The sequence below is a fragment of the Malus domestica genome, chromosome 15 (genome assembly GCF_042453785.1).
Source record: "Malus domestica chromosome 15, GDT2T_hap1".
Lineage (NCBI taxonomy): Eukaryota > Viridiplantae > Streptophyta > Magnoliopsida > Rosales > Rosaceae > Malus > Malus domestica.
The window spans coordinates 5,574,986-5,595,522 of NC_091675.1; the positions used below are offsets into that span (position 1 = coordinate 5,574,986).

Below are 20,537 nucleotides of genomic sequence, written 5' to 3' on the forward strand. Positions count from 1 at the left end.
GTGACACGAAACTGAAAGTGTAGGTTAAAGATTGAATGCCTTTTGGGTGCTCTCTAACTAATCGCATAATGCTTGATATCATTGTCGCTGAATTTGGAGCAGTCGATAACGATAATGATACGGGACAGCTGTTGGTTATTGACGGCGATACGACCAATCTGTTTTCTTCTGCTAAAAAATCTCGTTAAAATGCCGTTATATATGCTTTTCATTCACATTTCTTTTCCTTTTTCTTGTAAAAGAAAAAATAATAATAATAATAATCTCAATGTTTCCAATTTCGAGCAAGATTAATTTTAATACTGCCTCCCATTTATTGTCTTATGTGTAAAAAGCGACAGCATTTCAGAGTACGGGTGGGCACAATCCGGTTCACTTCACCTTTAAAATCGAGAATCAAAGTGAATAATATAATTGACTTAATTCAGTATTTGTTTGGTCTGATCGGTTCTATTCGATTCAGAAAAGAGAGGAGGGGAAGAGAATGGGGAGAGAGAGAGAGAGAGACGTGGGAACTGGGAAGGACGTGGTGAAAGCAAAGTGGGAAGAGAGTGAAGAGAGGGGAAAATGGACCTAAGTGCAACGGAACTATGATTTGTGTGACAAAACCAGGGCCAAAACTGACTCCATTTTTTCAGCTCGATTCAACCTAGTTCATCATGTGAGTCACTCCCATTGCAACTCCAAATCACTCTGGAAACTATGAAACATAGTTTGAAGTTACGAAATGTGTTAGGATGGTCGGGCATGTGCATGAGTGACTCTCCATCATTGATGCAAGTGTTAGTTCTGTTGCATCACAACATCAATGACTAGAAGCCACTCACGTGCATAAACGACTGTCCTAGGCAACTCCTCTTTAAGTTACTAACCGGAAGAACATAATCATAACCACAAGCTTTTTAAGATTTCTTGGTCCATTTTAACCAAGATTATTTCATAGCCTACGCACACAGTAGGAATTCGCACAGAAACAAGAGACTAAAAAGAGTTGGGACTGGATGATTTTATGAATAATTTTGTAAATTCAAATTACTGGAGTGAATAATAGCAAGAATTTACCATATCTACTAATACTTTCCAACATCTTGCTCTTAATAATTTAAAATTGACATATAACAAGCAATATTTCCTTGACATACAAGTTATACAAAGTTGGATGATTCGACAAATCTAGCTTCATAAACTGCGTCCGCGCTTTCGAAAATGTCTGAGAACGAATCTAACTTATGCTTAAGAAAGATAATTTCGAATTATTTCATAACTGAATGGGAGTGCGTCTTCAGTGTGAATCCTCATTTGATTGGAATACATGAAAACACATACAAACCAAGCGAACTTAACAGGAGATAACATTGAAATAAATACAAACAGAGACTTGTAATCAACACTGCATGAGCATGACATTAATGGGGAAAAAGCAATTGCAAACTGGAAGCCGGTCTACTGCTGCGGCTTGTAGTATGACGCAACGGAATACGTTGTTTGTATCAATGTCAAAAGTGTAACAATGAAGACAGCATTAGTAAAATTCATCAATTCAAAGGGATTTCTGAAATAAATTCGAAACGCAGCACGCACGTAAGCATGCCACCTGTCCCAGCGTGTCCCACAAAATGTATTCAGATTCTCGTAGATTCTTCGGTAAGTAAAATTGTAAACGATGATACCATTGGAAAGATTATTCAAGAGCCAGGCCATGTCATCGCCAAAATTTTCTATAACTCCCCTCTTGACAAGAAGCTCTACATCTTCCTTGGACTTAATGAGGTGATCCAACAACACAGCATAAGAGGCATATTTACTCACACCGGTTGTTGTTTCACACTGTTCATAAGCGACGAGATTTCTAAACAGCGATTCTCCGTTCTTACAAACCCTTATTGGTGGAATTCGCAACACTCCGTCTTCGAAGGTTATGTTGAGCATGCCATCATATTTTCGACCCGTAGTAAGAATGATTCCTGATCCTGCAAGCTCCGTCGCAGAGGGAATCTTGAACAGACTTAAGGGCATATGCGCATCATCTGATTGATACCATCCGATCAAAGAGTTTCTTATGAAGTCGAGTAAATGTTTGCTTCCCGATGCTCGATAGGTCCGTGAAAGCATCCCCAAGCTATACACCTCAAAATATCGTAGAGTAATCTCAGGAAGTGAAATATGGTTATTGTTACCTGCACTGGTTTCCAGCGTGAGATCAAATAAACGGTCAAGAACTATCCAAGGAAGCTGGTTTTCAAGAAGAAGCAAGTCATTTATAAGTGGCGTGTGTATCCATGACTTGTGGAACACAGGATCTTCCTCCTTTGTTGGCACCTCTCCTGAAGACTTCCTGAAGAGTTCGATAATGAAGCATCCATCAACCACCAGCATTTCTACAAAATCATCACTGCTCATATCAATTTGTTCTTCATAGCTATCCCGACAATCTTGTTCTATATCTCTAATAGCTTCGACAAAGTGCTCTAAACCAGTTTTTCGAGTCTGATCTCGCTGAAGCAGGCAATGCAAATACCACAATTTAATTCCTTCCATGGTTTGCAATTTCGATCCACGGTGCAATGGTCCAATTGAGATCAAACGTGGAACATAAACTCTTTCGTTATCATTACGTAGCACATTAGGGACTCTAAATATGGAATGATGACTGCGTAACGGGGACTGCTGCTGAAGTTTTCCTTGAATCGAGGACGCTAAATTTTTATTTCTCACATTATTTGCTTCCATTTCATGCGCGTTCGCGTCGATTAATTGAAAATCTGCTTTAAACAAGGAGAAAACAGAAATATAACTGCTACTACTGCCTGCAACTCTAATATGCTTCATGTAAGACTTCTTCCCTCAAATTTACAGTGACTTTTCAAGTTCTTGAGTGCTATAGCTTAACATATTTCTGATTCACCGATACACACACACACACACACACACACACACACATATTATATACAGACCTACTATTTAACTGGTAATTGACAGAATAAGAGACAAGAACATGTTTGAGACATAATTATATAAGTTTTTGTAGAAGAAACTTACAAAGATGATCGGTTTTGATGTAATTAATTCTCCTCGGCCTGCAGGTTCTTGCTCGGATATATGTTCTGAAAATATCTCAGTATTTTATACAAAATGAGATTTTTATATATTAGTATATAAAAAGACTTGGAATTGGGCAAGTAAAGGGGCATGTGATTCTTGACTTGGAAATAGCCAAGACGTGATTCTTGCAAAAACCTATTTGGTGATTCGTTTCTTCATTTGCTTGGTTTCCTTCAAACTTTTAATGTCTTTTATGTCTCTCAAGTGTCGGATATTAAAGTAGTAATCCATATGTCAAATACAAGTGGAGGAAATTTTACCAGTTGAACACGTTTGGAATCCCAAAAGACCCACTGCATCAAGGGATGGAACCCAATATTGTATGTGGAGTGAATGGACTCCCAACCAACCGTTGGTACAAGTGTTTGCCCCCTCTGCATCAAGCATCAATGGCTGGAAGCCACTCGCCCCACAGGCGCGAGAATGTTCTGTACTTGAAGGATTCATGGTTCTAAGATTGACATAACTCTTCATTTTGGTTAAAATCAAGGGGTGTGATATCCACACACTCCTTTTTACTTTTCCCACATCTTTTTGGTTTTCAACCGTCATATCAGATGAGTTGAAGAAGATCAACGAACAGAAATTAACAAGAGGTGTATGAAAAGTAAAAAAATGTGTGTGGATATCACACCCAAAATCAATAGAACTTGAGTTTGTACACCGTCAATCATTTTGATACTTTCATGAAAAATATGTTACATAAGAATAAAATAACAAAAATACTCTCAAAATTTGTCAAACTCATTTTAGCTCAACCATTTATCGAATTGAAGAGTATTTTTGTCCTTACTTAACAAAGATTCACATAAGGACCAAAACGATTGACAGTAAAAAAACTCAGGAACCACTTTTATCAATTTCAAATTTCCGGATTATAGTGAGGAGTTATCAATATCAGAGACTATTTTGGCTAAAATGCCGAAAGAATAATAGCTAGCCAATACAATTTTATTCACCACAGCATTTACTCCCGCATTTTTACTGAAGTCGCATCATGTACCTTGAAAGAATCTACCATATCTATTACTACTACTTTCCAACATCTTACTATGTAACAATTTAAAATTGACATATAACAAGCAATGCGGAACGAACAAAAAATTTTCTTTGACATACAGTTATACAAAGTCAGACGATTCGACAAATCTAGCTTCATAAACCGCGTCTGCGCTTTCGGAAATGTCTGAGAATGAAGCTGTCTGCGTATAAAGGATAATTCTTCCTTATCAGCCCCTTTATGCATTTCCAATATGAAAAGTCGACTAGTGTTCCGTCCTTTTGAACAATGAACAAACATCTTGAGCTTTCAAAATCCGGGTGATAACCAACCTGCCAACCCAAAACGAGAAAAACGCATCATTTAACAAGCATATTTACTTTTAATACAAATATAGCATGCTTGAGAAAAAACCCCAAATCACTCATCTTTGATAAAGTGTTGGATGCAGAAAAAGTTTTTAGTATTTGGTTTTAAATTGCAAAAACAACTATCTGAAGCCAAGTTCCATCATTTTGGAAGCATGTACGCTTCTACATGCACTGCGATCCTTTCGGGATACTAGGGGTGGATTAGCATTTCTTTGGTCAGTTCATTATATTCCTTCTAAACACCGTATATTAACTAGTAAGAATTGTTACTTATCGTTCACCGGTAAAAGCCATATCAGAAACAATACAGATAACTAGATATCTAAGGGGAACTAGAAAGATTGAGCTCCAACCCCCTTCCACAAAGGAGTGTAAAACACTCCCACATTGGAGTGCGGGTGTTTGGAGGGGAAGCGATACTAAAATATGACGAAGGAAGAAGATCACACTTGTGGCTGCCATCCCCAAGTTCTCCTAGCTCAGTTTGGAGGATAAAAGATTGATGATGCTTTATGAGTCAGACTTGAATCAAAATTAAATTTAAAAAGTAGTCAAAACCCGAAAGCAATCAAGTCTGATCAATGCCAAAACAGAAATGACAATCAGCTAGCAGAAGCTATCCAGCAACAGGCATATCCAAACAGATACTATCATGTTTCTCTAGATGCTCAGTTGCCAAAATCCTCTCACTCAAAAAAGCACTTCTATAGTAAACGAAAGTTATAGAGATCGTACAAAAAAAAGGGCAATCGGGTAATCGATCCACAGAATTGTAAAGCAGCTTAATTCAAAAGCTCCAAAACACTAAAATGGGCAATCAAGATTCAAGACCAACATCCAATAACCAAATTTGGCACCAAAACACTAAACCCCAGAATTGCAAACCAGCTTAATTCAAAAGCAGCTTAATCCAAAGGCAGCTTAATCCGCGACAATTGAACAAAGAAACAGAATTTACCGTGATATAATCGATCCCAGAACCGATCTTCTTCTTAGCATCAGGATGAAACGGAAGCAGCCTTTGGAGAACAGTCTTCTGATGTTCAGGACTCAATCTATCTCCACTCTCATACTTCCCCGAATGAAGAATCATCCTCACAAACCCTACCAGCGGAACCGTGTCCTCCAAAATCTTATCCTCCCAATCGACCCACTTCCCGTCTTCTCCCTCATCTTCCTCCGAATTCCCATCCATGTCCTTCCCAGACGACACCACCGGCTTCCGGAGCAGTTCCGGGTCGGGCCCCGGCGTCTCGGGCCTCCCAATTCTGCTTCCCCCGTCGGCTCCGGTCTTCAGGGCGCAGAGGCGGGGGTGGGGCGACTTCGCTTTGAGGAAAGGGAAGGATAGAGTTAGGGGGCAGGGGTGGAGGATGAGGGAGTTTATGTGGTGGTGGAGGAGCGGCGGTGATCTGGAGAGAGATGCCATGGCTGCGCGCCCTGAGGTACTAGTTGCTAGTTGCTGTGACTAAAAGGTGCTTTTCTGGTAATCACTTTTTCTCATAGTTGTTCTTCAAAGTTGAAGGCTTGCAGACCCATCATCAGTTACAGTCAGCGTCTGTAGAGCTTAGCAGATAAACAAGGAAATGCCTGCGAGGTTCTCCACTCTCCACCTCCGCTTCTGGTTTTTGGGCCAAAAGCCCAAGCCCAATATAAAAATAACTTTTTGAGCTTGGATTTTGCTTCGGTAAGGTGCTTGTGCTGGCGCCTGTTGAGTTCTGACCGTTGATGTATTGTCCACCTAAACCAATAGGTCAGAATACAACCTAGATGATATGCAATTGTTAATACGTTACCATGCATATATCTACTCATCTTGTATTTCTATTTCTCTTACACTATGTTTGGATAAGGGAAATAAATTTTGAATTTGAATAAAAGTTAAAATTTGTAAATTAACATGCACCAATTCCCTTGTTTGGATTCATAAACATAGAAATTTAGAATTTCGACGTGAAAAAAAACTTGGAATTTGGGACCTCTAATTCCCAAGTTTAAATTCCATGTAAATAGGTATCATTTCCCAATTTCTATGATTGAGAGCTTAAATATAACAAATTCTGTATTTAATTACATTATTTGTTTAGGTTAACCAAACAAGAAAATTCACAAATTTTAGAATATAAAATCCCGTCAATTCAATTTCCGTCATTTTAAAATCATCCTATGCTCACTTTATATTTGTTTAGATTAAAGATATTACTCGTATCGAGATTAAAAAGTAAAGCAGGAAGGCCTAGAGTTGAAATTTGGAGACCTCAAACATGTGTGGAGCTCTTTGCATTATATATATAAGTAGCATATTGAGCAGTATCTATCAGTCTATGCAAAGCAACAATTTCAGCTGTCCAATACCACCGGTTTTCTATTCTGCTGCCACCGACCAGCCCAGTCTTCAGCCCACAAAGACGAGCACGGTTCGTAGTACAGGGAATGAGAGCGAGGGAGGGGAGAGGCCATTGCACTGCCGTAGCTACTAAGCTACTGCTGTAATTAAAGCATGATTTTTAACTTCTCAGCTCTAGCACCATAGCTAGATTAAGTTAAATTTTAAGGACTTTTGCGTGGTCAGTTGTCAATTTCTTTCGTAGCATGGACCTTGGTGGTATGAATTTCTCAGAATCTGCATATATACATATACATTATATATGTATATATGTATTATTCTGGGAAGTTAGCAAGTAGCAGTCTGGTACAAACGCAGCCCGAATTCTTCAAATGAAATTCGTGTGATGAAAATGTAGGGTAGTTAAGGCACCTATACTCACGGATTTTTAGTTCAAAGACCAAAGCTCTAATCAAGATAAAGTCCAACGACCTACGCTGTAGTTTCTTAGTTGAGGACTTGAAACAAGTGGGGAATTCTTTGCATTATATAATACATATTATTCCCAGTTCTCCAGTATTATTCCTTGTTTCTTGCTATGACTTTAGGGTATGTGCCACCTACTTGCGGAGGCTATTACTCTATTGGTTGAGTGCTGACTTCCATAAAATACTACACCCAGAAAACCAAGATGTTATGTAAACAAATACGGTCAAATAAAAATTTCAGAAAAATTCCAAATTTGAATTTTTCCTGATTCCACGCTGTGCCTAAGTCAAGTCATCAAGCTCTCAATAAAATTCATGATTCTGTATATTCTCGGAGGCCAAACCATCTGTATTAAGTGTAATCTAAGAAAATTAAGGAGACCAAAGCTTGTGTGCTCAATTTAGATTGGAAGACCTCAAACAGTCAAACATATGCGGAGCTCTTTGGATTATGTATAAGTGCCATATTGGGCAGTATATATCAGTCTATGCAAATCAACAATTTCAGCTGTCCAAGACCACCGGTTTTCGATTCTACTGCCACCATCCGGCCCAGTCTTCAGCCCACGAAGATGGGCGCGGTTCGTAGTAAAGGGAAGGAGAGCGAGGGAGAGAGGCCATTGCATTCCTTAGCTACTAAGCTACTGCTGTAATTAAAGTACGATTTTTAACTTCTAAGCTCTAGCACCACAGGTAAATTAAGTTAAATTTTAATAACTATTGCCTGGTAAGTTGTCAATACAATTTTTTTGACTTCGATATCAAACCAATTTTTACCTGAGAATTAATATTTCCTCTCCCATTTAACAATTCATCATGTCGCTATCATATACAACATCAAGTTTATCTTCAAATCTGTTTCCGAGAATCTACATATATTCTTCCGAGTCAAATGCAATTTGTATGATGTAAATGTAGGTAGTTAAGACACTTATTCTCATAGATTTTTAGTTCAAGGATCAAAGCTTCAATCGGGTCAAAGTCTGAAGAAAGTTGAGGTTACACCATAAACCAATTGGCAGTATGAGGAGTAGCCCAACCTCTTGTAAGCCCTTGCATGGTTTGGTCTCTCAGTGACGTGAGACTTTGTCTTCACATTCTTACAAAGTCCAAGACCTATGGTGTACTTTTTTAGTTGAGGACTTGAAACAAGTGGGGAATTCTTTGCATTGTATAATACATGTTATTCTCATTTCTCCAGTAATATTCTTTGTATCTTGCTATGACTTTAGGGTATGTGCCTCCTACTTGGGGAGGCTTATTGGTCCCATGGATCTGTTGAGTGTTGACTTTCACAAAATATTGCACCCAGAAAACCATAAAAACAAGTTAGGAGAAAATCGTCGTTGAAATGTTATGTAAAACAAATTCGGTAAAATATAAATTTCAGAAAAATCCCCCAACTTTGAATTTTTCATGATTCCTCCTGTGCCTAAAGTCAAGTCATCAAGCTCTAAATACCATGAATGCTGTATATTTCGGAAGGACTAACAACGAAAAGCAAGAATGCTTCGTGGTCTTTCCTTCTTTCTGGTATTGCTATCGTTTGTGAGTTCAGCCAAGGCTAATGGAAGAGAGGAAAAATGTCAAGTAACTCAACAGATAACTGCAAGAATCGGTTGTGTCATCGATCTCAGCTCTCGCGTGGGTAAAGAACAAAAAATAGCCATGGAAATGGCTGTCCAAGATCTTTTTAAGTCGACCTGCGCTAAAGTGGACTTGCACCTGAAAGATTCTCAAGGGAACTCAGCTCGAGCAACAGCTGCAGGTAAATTTATATTTGCAGTACCAATTTGTAACCTTATATTTGAATGCCGATATCAGGGGTTTGTTTTTGTTTTGCAGCAATCAATCTCCTCAGCAGCAAACAGGTTGTGGCCATTGTCGGAGGACTGACCGTGCAGGAAGCAGCTCTTATCTCTGAGATTGATAATATCACCGAGAGTATTGTTCCCATCATATCCCTTACTTCCACTGCAACGATCCCGCGATCAGCGTCACTTCAAAGGCCAATTTTCATCCAAATAGCTAACGATATCGTCTTTCACATGCAATGCGTTGCAGCCTTAGTTGGTCATTTCCAATGGCGAAAGGTGACTGCAGTTTACGAGCGCAACAATGAATTTTCTTCCACTTCAGGGATCATAGCTCTCCTCTCTCATTCACTTAGCTTGGTCAACTCAGAGATTGAACACCACCGAGATTTCCCATCCTTGTCTTCTCTCTCTAACCCGGATGCCTTCGTTGAAGAAGAGCTAAAGAAGTTGAGAAGCAAGAACAATAGGGTCTTCATAGTCATGCAATTCTCTTTGCAGTCAGCTGTCGTTTTCTTCGAAAAAGTGAAGCAGATGGGCATGATGGACAAAGGCTATGCGTGGATTGTCACAGATGAGATTGCAAGCCTTCTCGATTCTGTTAACACTTCTGTCAAGTATAATATGCAAGGTGTTATTGGTATTAAAACCAATTTTTTCGAGACAACTGCGTCATTCAGACAGTTCAAAACCAGATTTCGCAGGATATACGGACTACAGTACCCTGACGAAGAAGAAACTTCTAGTCCTAGTATCTTCGCTCTCCGAGCTTATGATGCAACTGGGGCCATTACTCGAGCAGTGACAACATTGCAACAGGGAAATGCTACCTCAGAAGAATTGTCTCAAAAAATTTTGTCTACTGCTTCCCTAGGTCTCAGTGGCATGCTAGAATTCAAGAACGGTATGCTAGCACAACCACCGACGTTTCAAATCATTAACGTGGTTGGGAGAAGCTACAGAGAGATGGCATTTTGGTCGCCAAGATACGGTTTCTCAAAGAGCTTGATGGAAAAGGGGATGGATAATAGTTTTTCTGAAGTTTTGGGTTCAACCTATTGGCCTGGTGGCTTACAAACAACCCCAAATTGGTGGACTCCGGTCAATGTGGATCGACCCTTAAAGATAGGGGTTCCTGCCAGGGGTGCATTCAAGCAGTTTGTGGACGTAAAACATGATCCTGGCACGAATGAAACACGCATCTCGGGATTTTCAATCGATGTGTTTAAAGCAGCTGTCGAATATCTTCCTTATCAGTTGCCTTACGAGCTAGTTCCCTTCAATGGCTCGTATGATGAAATGGTGAAACTGGTCTACAATAAGGTAGAGATTCTTTTCTTCTGGCTTTTCGTATTGACACTGTTTTCCTAGGGCTCTATTCTACAGACACTGATGACCATTTTAATCTATTTAAAGCAGAGCCTTGATGCAGCTGTTGGTGATTTCGAAGTCATATCTGATCGGTATCATTATGTTGAATTCACACAGCCATACATAAGCTCGGGGCTTGAGATGGTTGTTCCAGTGAAGCCAGATAAGCTGAAGGAAAAATGGATGTTCATGCGTGCCTTCACCACGGAAATGTGGTTCATGTTGTTTGTTACACACCTTGCTTTATGCTTCGTTGTCTGGTTAATTGAAAATGAACATGGAGACAACCCCGAAATAAAGGGAATTGGGGCAATGCTTTGGTTCTCTGTCACCATCCTCTTCTTTGCAAACAGTAAGTACTCTCATAAAAAAAGAAAACAACCATACTGCTTTGTCGCAGTCCCTCCATCGCATACAGCCTAACATGTTTTTGTATATACGCAGGAGAACAAGTTCATAACAATTGGGCTCGGTTGGTTCTGGCTCCATGGTTAGTTGTGATTCTAGCTGTAACGGCCACTTTCACTGCAAGCCTCACCTCCATGATGACTCTCTCTCAAGTCCACCCGTCCATGCTTGATATTGGCACACTTCATAAACTGAATGCAACCGTTGGTTGTAATGGCAACTCATTTATTGTTAGATATTTGACCGATGTTTTAGATTTTAGACCCGAAAACATCAAAAGTATTGCCTCCATAGGTGACTACCCAAATGCCTTTGAGAAGCAAGATATTGCTGCGGCTTTCTTTGTTGTGCCTCATGCTAAAGTCTTCCTCGCAAAATACTGCAAGGGCTACGTGACAACAGGGCCTGTTTACAAGCCTAGCGGTTTTGGATTTGTGTGTTTCTCCCCTCCCTTCTTTAAACATTGTGTAGTCGTGTTTAATTTGTTTCTGCATAGCTTACATGTACCATACTTACGGATCATGCTGTGCACATAAAATCCTTTTGAAAGGATAGTAATGCTAGAGGTAACTGAGTGAGTCATGTTTTTCTCGTTGTCTGCTGCAGGTTTTTCCAAAGGGTTCTCCTCTGGCTATTGACATCTCGGAGGCAATGCTAGAGGCAACTGAGAATGGACAAATCGAAAAATTGGAAAAGCAAATGCTGGCCGGGCTGTCCTCTCCCAACTGTACTTCTTCAAACAACTTGAATGGTGGTCCAGTAGGAATAGGTCCTGGTCCTTTCTCTGGCCTATTTCAAATTTCTGGTCTTGCTTGTTCATTGGCATATTTGGTTATAGTTGCACGTATAGTGCGTAAGCATCTGCGGGACTTGAGCTACACGCGACTACAAGCAATGTTAACCGACACAAAAATGTGGAGACACTTAGCCTAGAGCTATCGGAATTATAAGCATCATTGTTCCAGAAACACATACCTGAATTTAGCTGATTAAACAAAATTGTAAGCTCAGTCAGTGGCACAAGACTTGTTGCCGGTGAATGTGAATTTACCTGTTTCTGCATTCTTTCCTTTCAATGATTTTCATATCCGGCCAAAGTCAGTTCCGTTGTTTGGTTTCAGTTTATTTCAGGCAGGATTGTTTGTAAACCCTGCAACTGCTAGCTGCTAAATAAGAGCACCGGGCGACCTTAATGAACCCAGCCACTTGAATTTTGAGGTCTGCCAGCCTCCTTCCGAAAGCGTGCTCGCGAAACTTGGTTACATCCTCGGTCTTTTTTGATATTTCGCTCGCACTTTGGACGCGGCTGTGTGTTTTCAGTAATCCAATCTATATTATCAATGCATTCTATATTTTCCAACTCATCTTTGTTCTTCAACATCATCCACTTTGCCACAATATCGCAGTTCATGGGACTGAGACCTTCCTCGTTATAATTTGAACAAAATCTGTAAGAGCAGAGGCAAGAAACATCACAAGTTCCGTAGCCACCAATAAAGTCTACAGCACAGTTGCAACCGGGAGCAGGGCACCACTTTCTCTTCCCGTTACTATCTTCCACATAAAACCTCAGAAGGTACCGCGAATACTTAGCCTTATCGGCATCACCATTGCCTTTGGTTACCGACACTGAGAGGACCAAATCTTCGCCAACAGTAGCGCCACAGCGCAGATGAGGACATTTTAGAGACAAACATCCAACACCATCTTTGCCAATCGATTCGCTTACATAAGCTGCCCAACATGCCATGTTATGCCACTCAAATTTTAGTTAATTTTAACGTACAATAGTGGGCAAATGTAGGTTAAGTTTGTTGACCAATTAATAAGTATGTTGTCTTTGCGTTTAAACTTCTTTCAACATAAATTTGAGTCGTGTTTATCGCATTATTATTGATTTGTTTTGTCATTAACTATAAAGAAAATATACGGTGGAATGTAATTAGAGAACAACTTATAAAATACAAGTTCACTGTTTATCGTAACATCATATACTAACAATACAACCTCATACACAAAAAAACTCGTCATTGTATTACTAATGTAAAACGAGCATGAAAGTTTTGTACCCGTGCTAAGCAAGTCATTTTTACATAGTTGGCCCACCACCGTCACATCATTCCAAGTACAAAATGGTTTTCCTCTCCAAGTCCAGCCAAAACCCGATCAAAACCCGTACGGTCCAGCAATATTCAGATTCAGCCTTTGCTTGTCAAATATGCAATGTATAGATCTTCGCCGACAAACCTAGTCGTTTGTACACTCGCCTTTTCCTCTCGGAGGCAGATTGTTCTGCCCTCCTGTTATTATCCTTTCTTATTTTGTTCAATCACGATTAAATCACGTCAATATTTTATATTAATTTTTTTATAAAGATAATAAAACAAAAAATAATAAGAATATAAAATGATGATATGATTCAATCGTGATCGTATAAATAAAAATAAAATAAAAATGATATTCAAACAGGAAGACAGGCAAACTGCTACTCTCCTCTCTCTCTCCTCTTTTTCTCTCTCTAAAAAGTCAGAAACGAAATTAATAAAATAAAAATTAAAAATCCTGCCTCTAAGATTCCAGTTCATGCGAGGAAGACGGTGGCGTCGATTGCACTCCATTCCCATTAAATCCATCGAAAACCAGAATATTAATTAAGTAATTAATTAATTTATCCAGCTAAGCATATATAAATAGTGAATATTATTTATAAATTTTGTACTCTCACCGTCCCACGCATATGCCAGTGCAGACTCCCTAGTATCCCTTCTGAACTCTTACTCTGTCATTTTCGCAAGCACTTGGTGCGCTAGATCTCTCCTCGAATTCCTGCCACGGGAAGCTTCTCTTCGCCGCCGCTGAAATGTTGAGCTTTTGAACCGTTTTGATCGGGTTCGAGCTTGATTTGATAGGGTTCGTCGGTGGAGATGGACGGCGGCGATGGGACGATGAGGCTCGGTGCTCTTAACTTGAAGCCGGATCGGGTTGGCGGCTTCGAGTCGGGTCCCGACGTGTCGGTTTCGTCGCCGGTCACGCGCCAGAAGGCGGTGGCGGCAAAGCAGTTTATTGAGAATCACTACAAGAACTACCTTCAAGGTCTGCAGGATCGCAAAGAGAGGTACTTCGCGCATTTTTTTAGCTTTTAATTCGTCAAAAGTTTCAAAATTTGTATTGATTGTGATTCCAATTAGAAATCTCGAACTTCGTCTTCGATTTTCGTGCACGCAGTTCTGCTAATGCTGCATTTGTGTGTTTAAGCTCGATTTGAAATGCTTAATTTTTCCCTTTTGTTTCAATCAATCTTTTCCATATTAATGATAGTTTTGGTTTTTCTTTTGCTATTTATGTTTTCTGTTTGGCATTTTTTAAAACTCGAGCAACTGGAAGAACTAATTCTCATGCGATTACTCGATTTAGCTGTGAACTTTAGTTTACTTATTGTTCGCATTTATGGATCGGTATGAGTAAGTGCTGAACATGAAGGAATTGAAAATGTGTTGTTACTGAGATTAGACATTTTTTTGTTATAGACGTCGAGCGCTTCAAAGGAAAGTACAAGAAGATCAGATACCGAGTGAGGAACAAGAGGAGATGATGAGGAATTTGGAACGCCGAGAAACAGAATATATGAGGATGCAAAGACGTAAGATTGGCATTGATGATTTTGAGCAATTAACTGTGATTGGCAAAGGTGCATTTGGTGAGGTATGTAAAAAAGTCGAATTATAATATTTCACAGAACTATTTCGGTTTTCCCTTATTGTATTAGCTTTGTGGGTACTTACATAGCTTTGATAACATTGGGTATATGCTGAAGAAAATATTATTGGTCATATGTTTTGACCTACCTATAAAGAATGAAATATACTGCGTGTCGTTAAAATATAGTACCATTCTTTTGTGTTTAACAATTGCAGGTAAGGTTATGTCGTGCTAAAGGTACAGGAGAGATTTATGCCATGAAGAAACTGAAGAAATCAGAGATGCTTAGTCGCGGACAGGTGACTGTTTAAAATTTAAAGAACTGTATCTCTAAAATCTTATTCCTTGCGGTATAGGAGAAGACTATCTTTGCTGCTGTACCCATTAGCTCCTTGCATACTAAGCAGTTCCATAAAGTATTGGTTTTAATAAGAAAACTGAGTACCCTAAGAATTGATCTATATTTATTTTAATACAATCATGTTACGCTAACATGATACTTGTCTTGATATTGTATGATATTACCATATCATTGTGCGTCATGATATATTGTCTTTTTGCATTTAGGTTGAGCATGTGCGTTCTGAGAGGAACTTGCTTGCGGAGGTTGATAGTCGGTGCATTGTAAAACTTCATTATTCGTTTCAAGATTCTGATTTCTTGTACCTTATCATGGAGTACTTACCTGGTGGTGATATTATGACATTACTGATGAGAGAAGATACTCTTTCTGAAGATGTTGCTCGTTTCTACATGGCAGAGAGTATTCTGGCTATTCACTCAATCCATCAACACAACTACATTCATAGGTGTGACAACTGTGTACCGTTTCAAATTTTAGTCAATAGCAACAAATTTTTTCTCCTTTCCACTGGGTTTTTGGTTCTATAGTATTTTAGTTCAATATGAAGGTGATTTGGATGTGGACACATTTTGGTTCTCTAGCTGGTTCTTACCGTTAATATACAGACACAAAAGGAACACATAAAAACACACGAAACCCCATGTTATTTTAAAAAGTGTACTTGTTTCGGAGTAAAAACAGGTAAACTTACATCTACATGACCTTGTTCTTCATATAGGGACATAAAACCAGATAACCTGATACTGGATAAAAATGGCCATTTGAAGCTTTCAGATTTTGGCTTGTGTAAACCTCTGGATGATAAGCATTCGACATTGTTGCTGGAAAATGATGATTTGACCTCCCAGGAATCCATATCTGAAACTGAAGGACAATCTGGTTGTGATAAGGTTCCTTGGCTGATGCCAAAAGAACAGTTACAACAATGGAAACGAAATCGCCGTGCCTTGGTAATTTAATCCCATTTTCTTTTCAATTCTTCTTGAATAACTCATCCAAAATATTAAATTAAGTATGCTGACATATCAACCAGTGATGCACTTTTTTACCCAGATTATTTGAAATTTATAACTTATTCACTTCCTAGTTATTGAGTGATTAATTTGTAATTGTTCTGAGTTACTAAAAACATCCATCTTGTTTAGGCTTATTCAACCGTTGGAACTCTTGACTATATGGCACCTGAGGTGTTGCTCAAAAAAGGATATGGAATAGAGTGTGATTGGTGGTCCCTAGGGGCAATCATGTATGAGATGCTTGTAGGCTATCCTCCCTTCTACTCTGATGACCCAAGGATCACATGCCGCAAGGTAATATCATGATTGTATTTCTTAGATATTTGGAACAATCCTATATAATTGCAGAGTTAGACAACATTACTGTTTTCTGTAGATAATCAATTGGAGGACATACCTGAAATTCCCAGACGAACCCAAAATCTCAGAAGAAGCAAAGGATCTGATCTGTCACTTGTTATGTGATGTTGAGTCAAGGCTTGGGACTCATGGAGCAGAAGAAATTAAGGTAAGTTACCAGGTTTCAAAGAACTAATGATGTTCTGTATGAGTATCACATGAAATTTGAAGGAACTACTGTTTTTGAAATAGCTGCTATAATGTAGAAATTAAACCTGAAAGTAATCACCTGGTGGGGTGTGCTGAAATAGTTATGGTACTATACATAAGTATAGAAAGGCAATGGATTGTTCTTAAATTATTTTACTCATGAATTTTAATGTTGTAATATATTCTTGTTTGATATTTGTTCACTTATAAAGCTAATGTTTCTCAGGCCCATCCATGGTTCAGATCTATTCAGTGGGACAGGCTGTATGAAGGCGAAGCTGCATATAAACCCAGAGTCATTGGAGACTTGGACACTCAGAATTTTGAGAAGTTTCCTGAAGTGAGTTCACTGATATTGATTTGGAATCTTAACCTTTAGTGGGACAAAATTTAAACTTTTTTAGGATGAACGGATGAAGATATAGATATGCCTGATATTCTTTGCACATTTGCATTTCCTTAATAGGCCTGGCACTATCTTTTGGGTCCATGTCTTTAAGCATATTTTTGTTGAATCAAAACCAAATATTGTTGATAGTAGTTGCCACCCTATTGTTAACTTCCATCCCTCTTTTTGGCCCCATTATAGGTAGAGGGACCGCCATCTACAATGCCAACAGTGGGACCTTGGCGGAAGGTAAACTTCATATTCCCTATTCATACTCTATTTTTGGAACCAAGATGCTGAAATCTCTGTTATGCTCTTTCAATTTTGTTTTCCCTTTAAGCAAAGCATTTTCTTCACATGTCCAATAGCATCCCCCGTTACCCCTGCCAGCACGCTACAAAGCATTTTGTGAAAGGGAATTGTTTTAGTTCCCTATGCTAATCAGTGCTGTATCAGTGAAGCCTTACCTGATTTAGCTTGTTTGGCATTGCAGATGTTAACATCAAAAGATACCAATTTCATTGGATACACCTTTAAGAAATCCGATGTCCTTAAATCGCTTGAAAGTTCAGGTCTGCTTCTGACATGAGAAAATGAATCATATTTTATGGAGATGTCACATTATTCTCTGTACCTCTTTCAAAATTTATGCCTAGTCTTATAATTGGGCCATACATTGTAGGTACAGATATGAGATCAAATGGATCTTCAAAGTCCCCTTCTCTGATTTCCTTGTTAGGTACGGTTTTCTTGCAGTTACATCTTTTATCTCAACTCTCAGTGTATAGGCATAGAGTTATAGCATCATTATGTATAGACAGTTTCATCTGTTATCCAATAATTCAAGACTCCGGCATCCGAAAATTATAATTTTTAAGTTCCTGGAACACAACCGCTGGCTTAATTGTAAGCTTCGTGCAATTGCAGGTAGAATTGACCTGCAAGACACTGTGATACCGGAGGGCGATCCAAAGCAGGAAATCTAAATTTTGTACTGCACCGCGTGTACTTATTTTTCTTCATGCACGTAATCTGCAACAGAAGGCGTCGTTACTATTCAAGATTAGATTCGGCAACGTGCTTACACGAAGACATGAATAACAAGGTCAGCTCAAAGTTGATATGATCTTGGGTGCTATTTCTTTTATGACACCACCCCAAATACGCCTTTGATGTGTAACTGTTGTAAAATCCATCACTCTTAAGCTAAACATTTATTCCCGCTCCCCCTATTTTTCGGAGATCTGTTGTTTTAACATATAGAGATCCCCCTTTGGTACAAACTATCATTGTACATTAACAGGTTAATTCAGTTTTGTCTATCAGAATGGATACATGTTTGAACTTTGTATCACATTAGCAAGTTGTACGGATGCTGTGGCAAATTGAATTTGATACCAACGATACATTATTTTGATCGGTGCGATGTTCTAACTGAGGGAGGAGGATTTGAACTTAGAATGTAAGGTGGGCAGGCACATTGTTCTGTTCAATTGGCCTTTGCTCACATTACGCCTCCATTTGTTGTTGACAAAGTGGATAAGAGGACAAAAAATGAACTTATTTTGGGGTAATGAGGATCCTCTCCGGATCCTCAAATTGTGTTCGTTCATCGTACATGGTGCGGTCATAAATCATTTAAAATATTTTTATTTAAAATTAAATATGAATAATACTTAACGAAAACTGATCGCATGATGTACGATAAACGAACATGATTTGATTATCCTTAGATCCTCATATAGAGGATCCGGAGAGGATCCTCATTCATTTTGGGGGGCTTCACCTGTCCATTTGTTGTAGCAAAGAAAATCACTTATTCATTTGTACACTCATTATTTTTGTGACAAGTGGCACCGCCAAACTTTGATGAATGCATATCTGTTGGCTTGCAATTATCAATGGTAGCTACATGCTCTTGGTGCCTTTCCCTTCTTTCTTTCTATGTTAGCTACTCATTTAATTAACTATGTAGTAACATAATATTTAGCCAAAACAATGTTTATAACTTTATGTGGTTAAGAACAATTAGATGATTACACGATTTTTGATAGATTCATTTTTCTAAAGATATTTTACAAGATATGATCAATTTTTATAAAGACGTTTTACATGGTAGATGGTTCCTAACTTCCTATTTTAAAGTTACATTGCATAATGTGAAAAAACGAGAAAAAATAAAAGAAATGCGTGCAAAGGTAATGTGGCTAGCTTTCTCAACCAATACAAATGATCTTGTAGATCTGAGTTTAACCAAGTTGACTATTGCAGTGTGCTACACCATTTACATTCAAGTTTGAATCTCCTCCTTATAGATTAGATGAATTTAGTATAATAATCTTATCCTTTGTCAAAAAAGAATATTGAAGTGGTGAGTTCAAATTTTCTGCACTCAATTTGTGTATGTGGCTTCTCTGTTGTCTCTATCATTGATTGACACGAGTTATAAACTTAGCCCTCCTTATTTTTATTATTATAAACTTAACACGTGTCATTAATAATAATAATCAACGTCACAAATAAGCCACACGCAAAATGCGTGCATAGATTTGATCTCTGAATGGCTTTTTAGCTAAAATGGTCCATGAGATTTGCATAACTCCTCACTTTAATCCTTGAAATTTGAAATCAATAGAATTGGTTATTGGGTTTGTCTATCATCAATTATTTTGGCCATTCCTTGAAAAATTTCCATTAAATAAGAATATAATGACCAAAATACCCTTAATTTTTGTCAAATCATTTTGGCCCATTGTTTATTAAGTTGAGGGTATATTTGTCATTTTGATCCTTATTTAACATAATTTTGCACGGAATGACCAAAATGTTTGATGGTGAACAATCTCAGGAACCACTTCTATTGATTTCAAATCTCAAGAATCAAATTTATGTATTATGTAAATTTCAAAAATCATTTTGGCTAAAAAAACCTATCTCAATTGGTTTTACAACCACCTATTTTCTTTTTGATGAGATGAAGTTGCTTTTAGTTGTAATGATGCCATCCATGAATTCTCATCGAGTAAGTACTAGGAAGCAGAGCTGTAAATATGTTCAATGTACCTCATCTAATAAGTGGTCCGATTCTGACTTGCCCAATTATCCCCTTGCAATTTTCTATGATCCAGATACCAACTCATTTTTGGGGCCCTACTCACAGATATTTTTTATCCCGGATCTACATTTTTTATTTTTGTCTATTTTGAACTCATATTTTAAAAGGAATTTTAACGAAAAACGTATGGTACTGTTTATTTTAATAAAAAAATTATATTTTTACACTAAAAAGTCAATTCTAGTACTATTTATTTTACCCTTTATTTTATCATTATTGTTAAAACTCAAAGTTTTCAGACTCTTTTCATTAGTTTTTCTTATTTTAAATTGTAATAAATAATACAATCAAATTATAATTGAAATAAAATCTTTAGAATAAATCAATGTTTTAACCAATAAAAAAATTAATAAAAATTATTTGAAGATATTATTTAATGAAAAATCATATTTTTACACTAAAAAGTCAATCATGGTACTATTTATTTTACCCTTTATTTTATCATTATTCTTAAAACTCAAAGTTTTCAAATTCTTTTCATTAGTTTTTCTTTTTTTAAATTGTAATAACTAATACAATCAAATTATAA

General features: G+C 37.9%; 4 protein-coding genes across 6 annotated transcripts; 2 read left to right on the forward strand and 2 right to left on the reverse strand.

Moving 5' to 3' along the window:
- Nucleotides 1-1,207: 1,207 nt before the first annotated feature.
- Nucleotides 1,208-3,237, reverse strand: LOC103415439 (UPF0481 protein At3g47200-like). Of its 2 annotated transcripts, XM_008353772.4 has the most exons (2): nucleotides 3,040-3,237; nucleotides 1,208-2,762 (listed from the first exon to the last, which is right to left on the reverse strand). In XM_008353772.4, the coding sequence occupies exon 2, from the start codon at nucleotides 2,728-2,730 to the stop codon at nucleotides 1,444-1,446; it is 1,287 nt and encodes a 428-aa protein (XP_008351994.2). In that variant the 5' UTR covers nucleotides 2,731-2,762; nucleotides 3,040-3,237; the 3' UTR covers nucleotides 1,208-1,443. The 2 variants fall into 2 exon arrangements, with proteins under 2 accessions (XP_008351994.2, XP_028951036.1); XM_029095203.2 differs by lacking the exon at nucleotides 3,040-3,237 and having other exon boundaries at nucleotides 1,208-3,002.
- A 798-nt stretch (nucleotides 3,238-4,035) lies between these two features.
- On the reverse strand, nucleotides 4,036-6,076 carry LOC103415604 (protein DCL, chloroplastic-like). The gene is made up of 2 exons (XM_017326875.3): nucleotides 5,432-6,076; nucleotides 4,036-4,434 (listed from the first exon to the last, which is right to left on the reverse strand). The coding sequence occupies exons 1-2, from the start codon at nucleotides 5,897-5,899 to the stop codon at nucleotides 4,258-4,260; spliced, it is 645 nt and encodes a 214-aa protein (XP_017182364.2). The 5' UTR covers nucleotides 5,900-6,076; the 3' UTR covers nucleotides 4,036-4,257.
- Nucleotides 6,077-8,662: 2,586 nt separating this feature from the next.
- On the forward strand, nucleotides 8,663-12,074 carry LOC114821846 (glutamate receptor 2.9-like). 2 transcript variants are annotated; one of them, XM_070814799.1, is made up of 5 exons: nucleotides 8,663-9,052; nucleotides 9,130-10,421; nucleotides 10,515-10,821; nucleotides 10,914-11,311; nucleotides 11,484-12,074. In XM_070814799.1, exons 1-5 carry the CDS (start codon nucleotides 8,791-8,793, stop codon nucleotides 11,808-11,810), a joined length of 2,586 nt encoding a protein of 861 aa, XP_070670900.1. In that variant the 5' UTR covers nucleotides 8,663-8,790; the 3' UTR covers nucleotides 11,811-12,074. The 2 variants fall into 2 exon arrangements, with proteins under 2 accessions (XP_070670900.1, XP_028951156.1); XM_029095323.2 differs by having other exon boundaries at nucleotides 10,518-10,821.
- Nucleotides 12,075-13,339: 1,265 nt separating this feature from the next.
- LOC114821550 (uncharacterized) lies at nucleotides 13,340-18,237 on the forward strand. The gene is made up of 12 exons (XM_029094149.2): nucleotides 13,340-13,992; nucleotides 14,405-14,579; nucleotides 14,792-14,875; nucleotides 15,144-15,385; nucleotides 15,659-15,890; nucleotides 16,086-16,250; nucleotides 16,333-16,464; nucleotides 16,732-16,845; nucleotides 17,095-17,142; nucleotides 17,387-17,465; nucleotides 17,576-17,632; nucleotides 17,821-18,237. Exons 1-12 carry the CDS (start codon nucleotides 13,802-13,804, stop codon nucleotides 17,877-17,879), a joined length of 1,578 nt encoding a protein of 525 aa, XP_028949982.1. The 5' UTR covers nucleotides 13,340-13,801; the 3' UTR covers nucleotides 17,880-18,237.
- The last annotated feature ends 2,300 nt before the right edge of the window (nucleotides 18,238-20,537 follow it).

Bases quoted from the DNA above. Each gene is read 5' to 3' on its own strand.
- LOC114821550 (XM_029094149.2), top strand. From the start codon at position 13,802: ATGGACGGCGGCGATGGGACGATGAGGCTCGGTGCTCTTAACTTGAAG. The intron at 15,891-16,085 runs GTAATTTAATCC...CATCTTGTTTAG, and splicing joins AACGAAATCGCCGTGCCTTG to GCTTATTCAACCGTTGGAAC. The intron at 17,633-17,820 runs GTACGGTTTTCT...GTGCAATTGCAG, and splicing joins TTCTCTGATTTCCTTGTTAG to GTAGAATTGACCTGCAAGAC.
- LOC114821846 (XM_070814799.1), top strand. From the start codon at position 8,791: ATGCTTCGTGGTCTTTCCTTCTTTCTGGTATTGCTATCGTTTGTGAGT. The intron at 10,422-10,514 runs GTAGAGATTCTT...ATCTATTTAAAG, and splicing joins TGAAACTGGTCTACAATAAG to CAGAGCCTTGATGCAGCTGT. The intron at 11,312-11,483 runs GTGTGTTTCTCC...TGTCTGCTGCAG, and splicing joins AGCCTAGCGGTTTTGGATTT to GTTTTTCCAAAGGGTTCTCC.
- LOC103415439 (XM_029095203.2), bottom strand. From the start codon at position 2,829: ATGAAGCATATTAGAGTTGCAGGCAGTAGTAGCAGTTATATTTCTGTT.
- LOC103415604 (XM_017326875.3), bottom strand. From the start codon at position 5,899: ATGGCATCTCTCTCCAGATCACCGCCGCTCCTCCACCACCACATAAAC. The intron at 4,435-5,431 runs GTAAATTCTGTT...TTGGGTTGGCAG, and splicing joins CTGGGATCGATTATATCACG to GTTGGTTATCACCCGGATTT.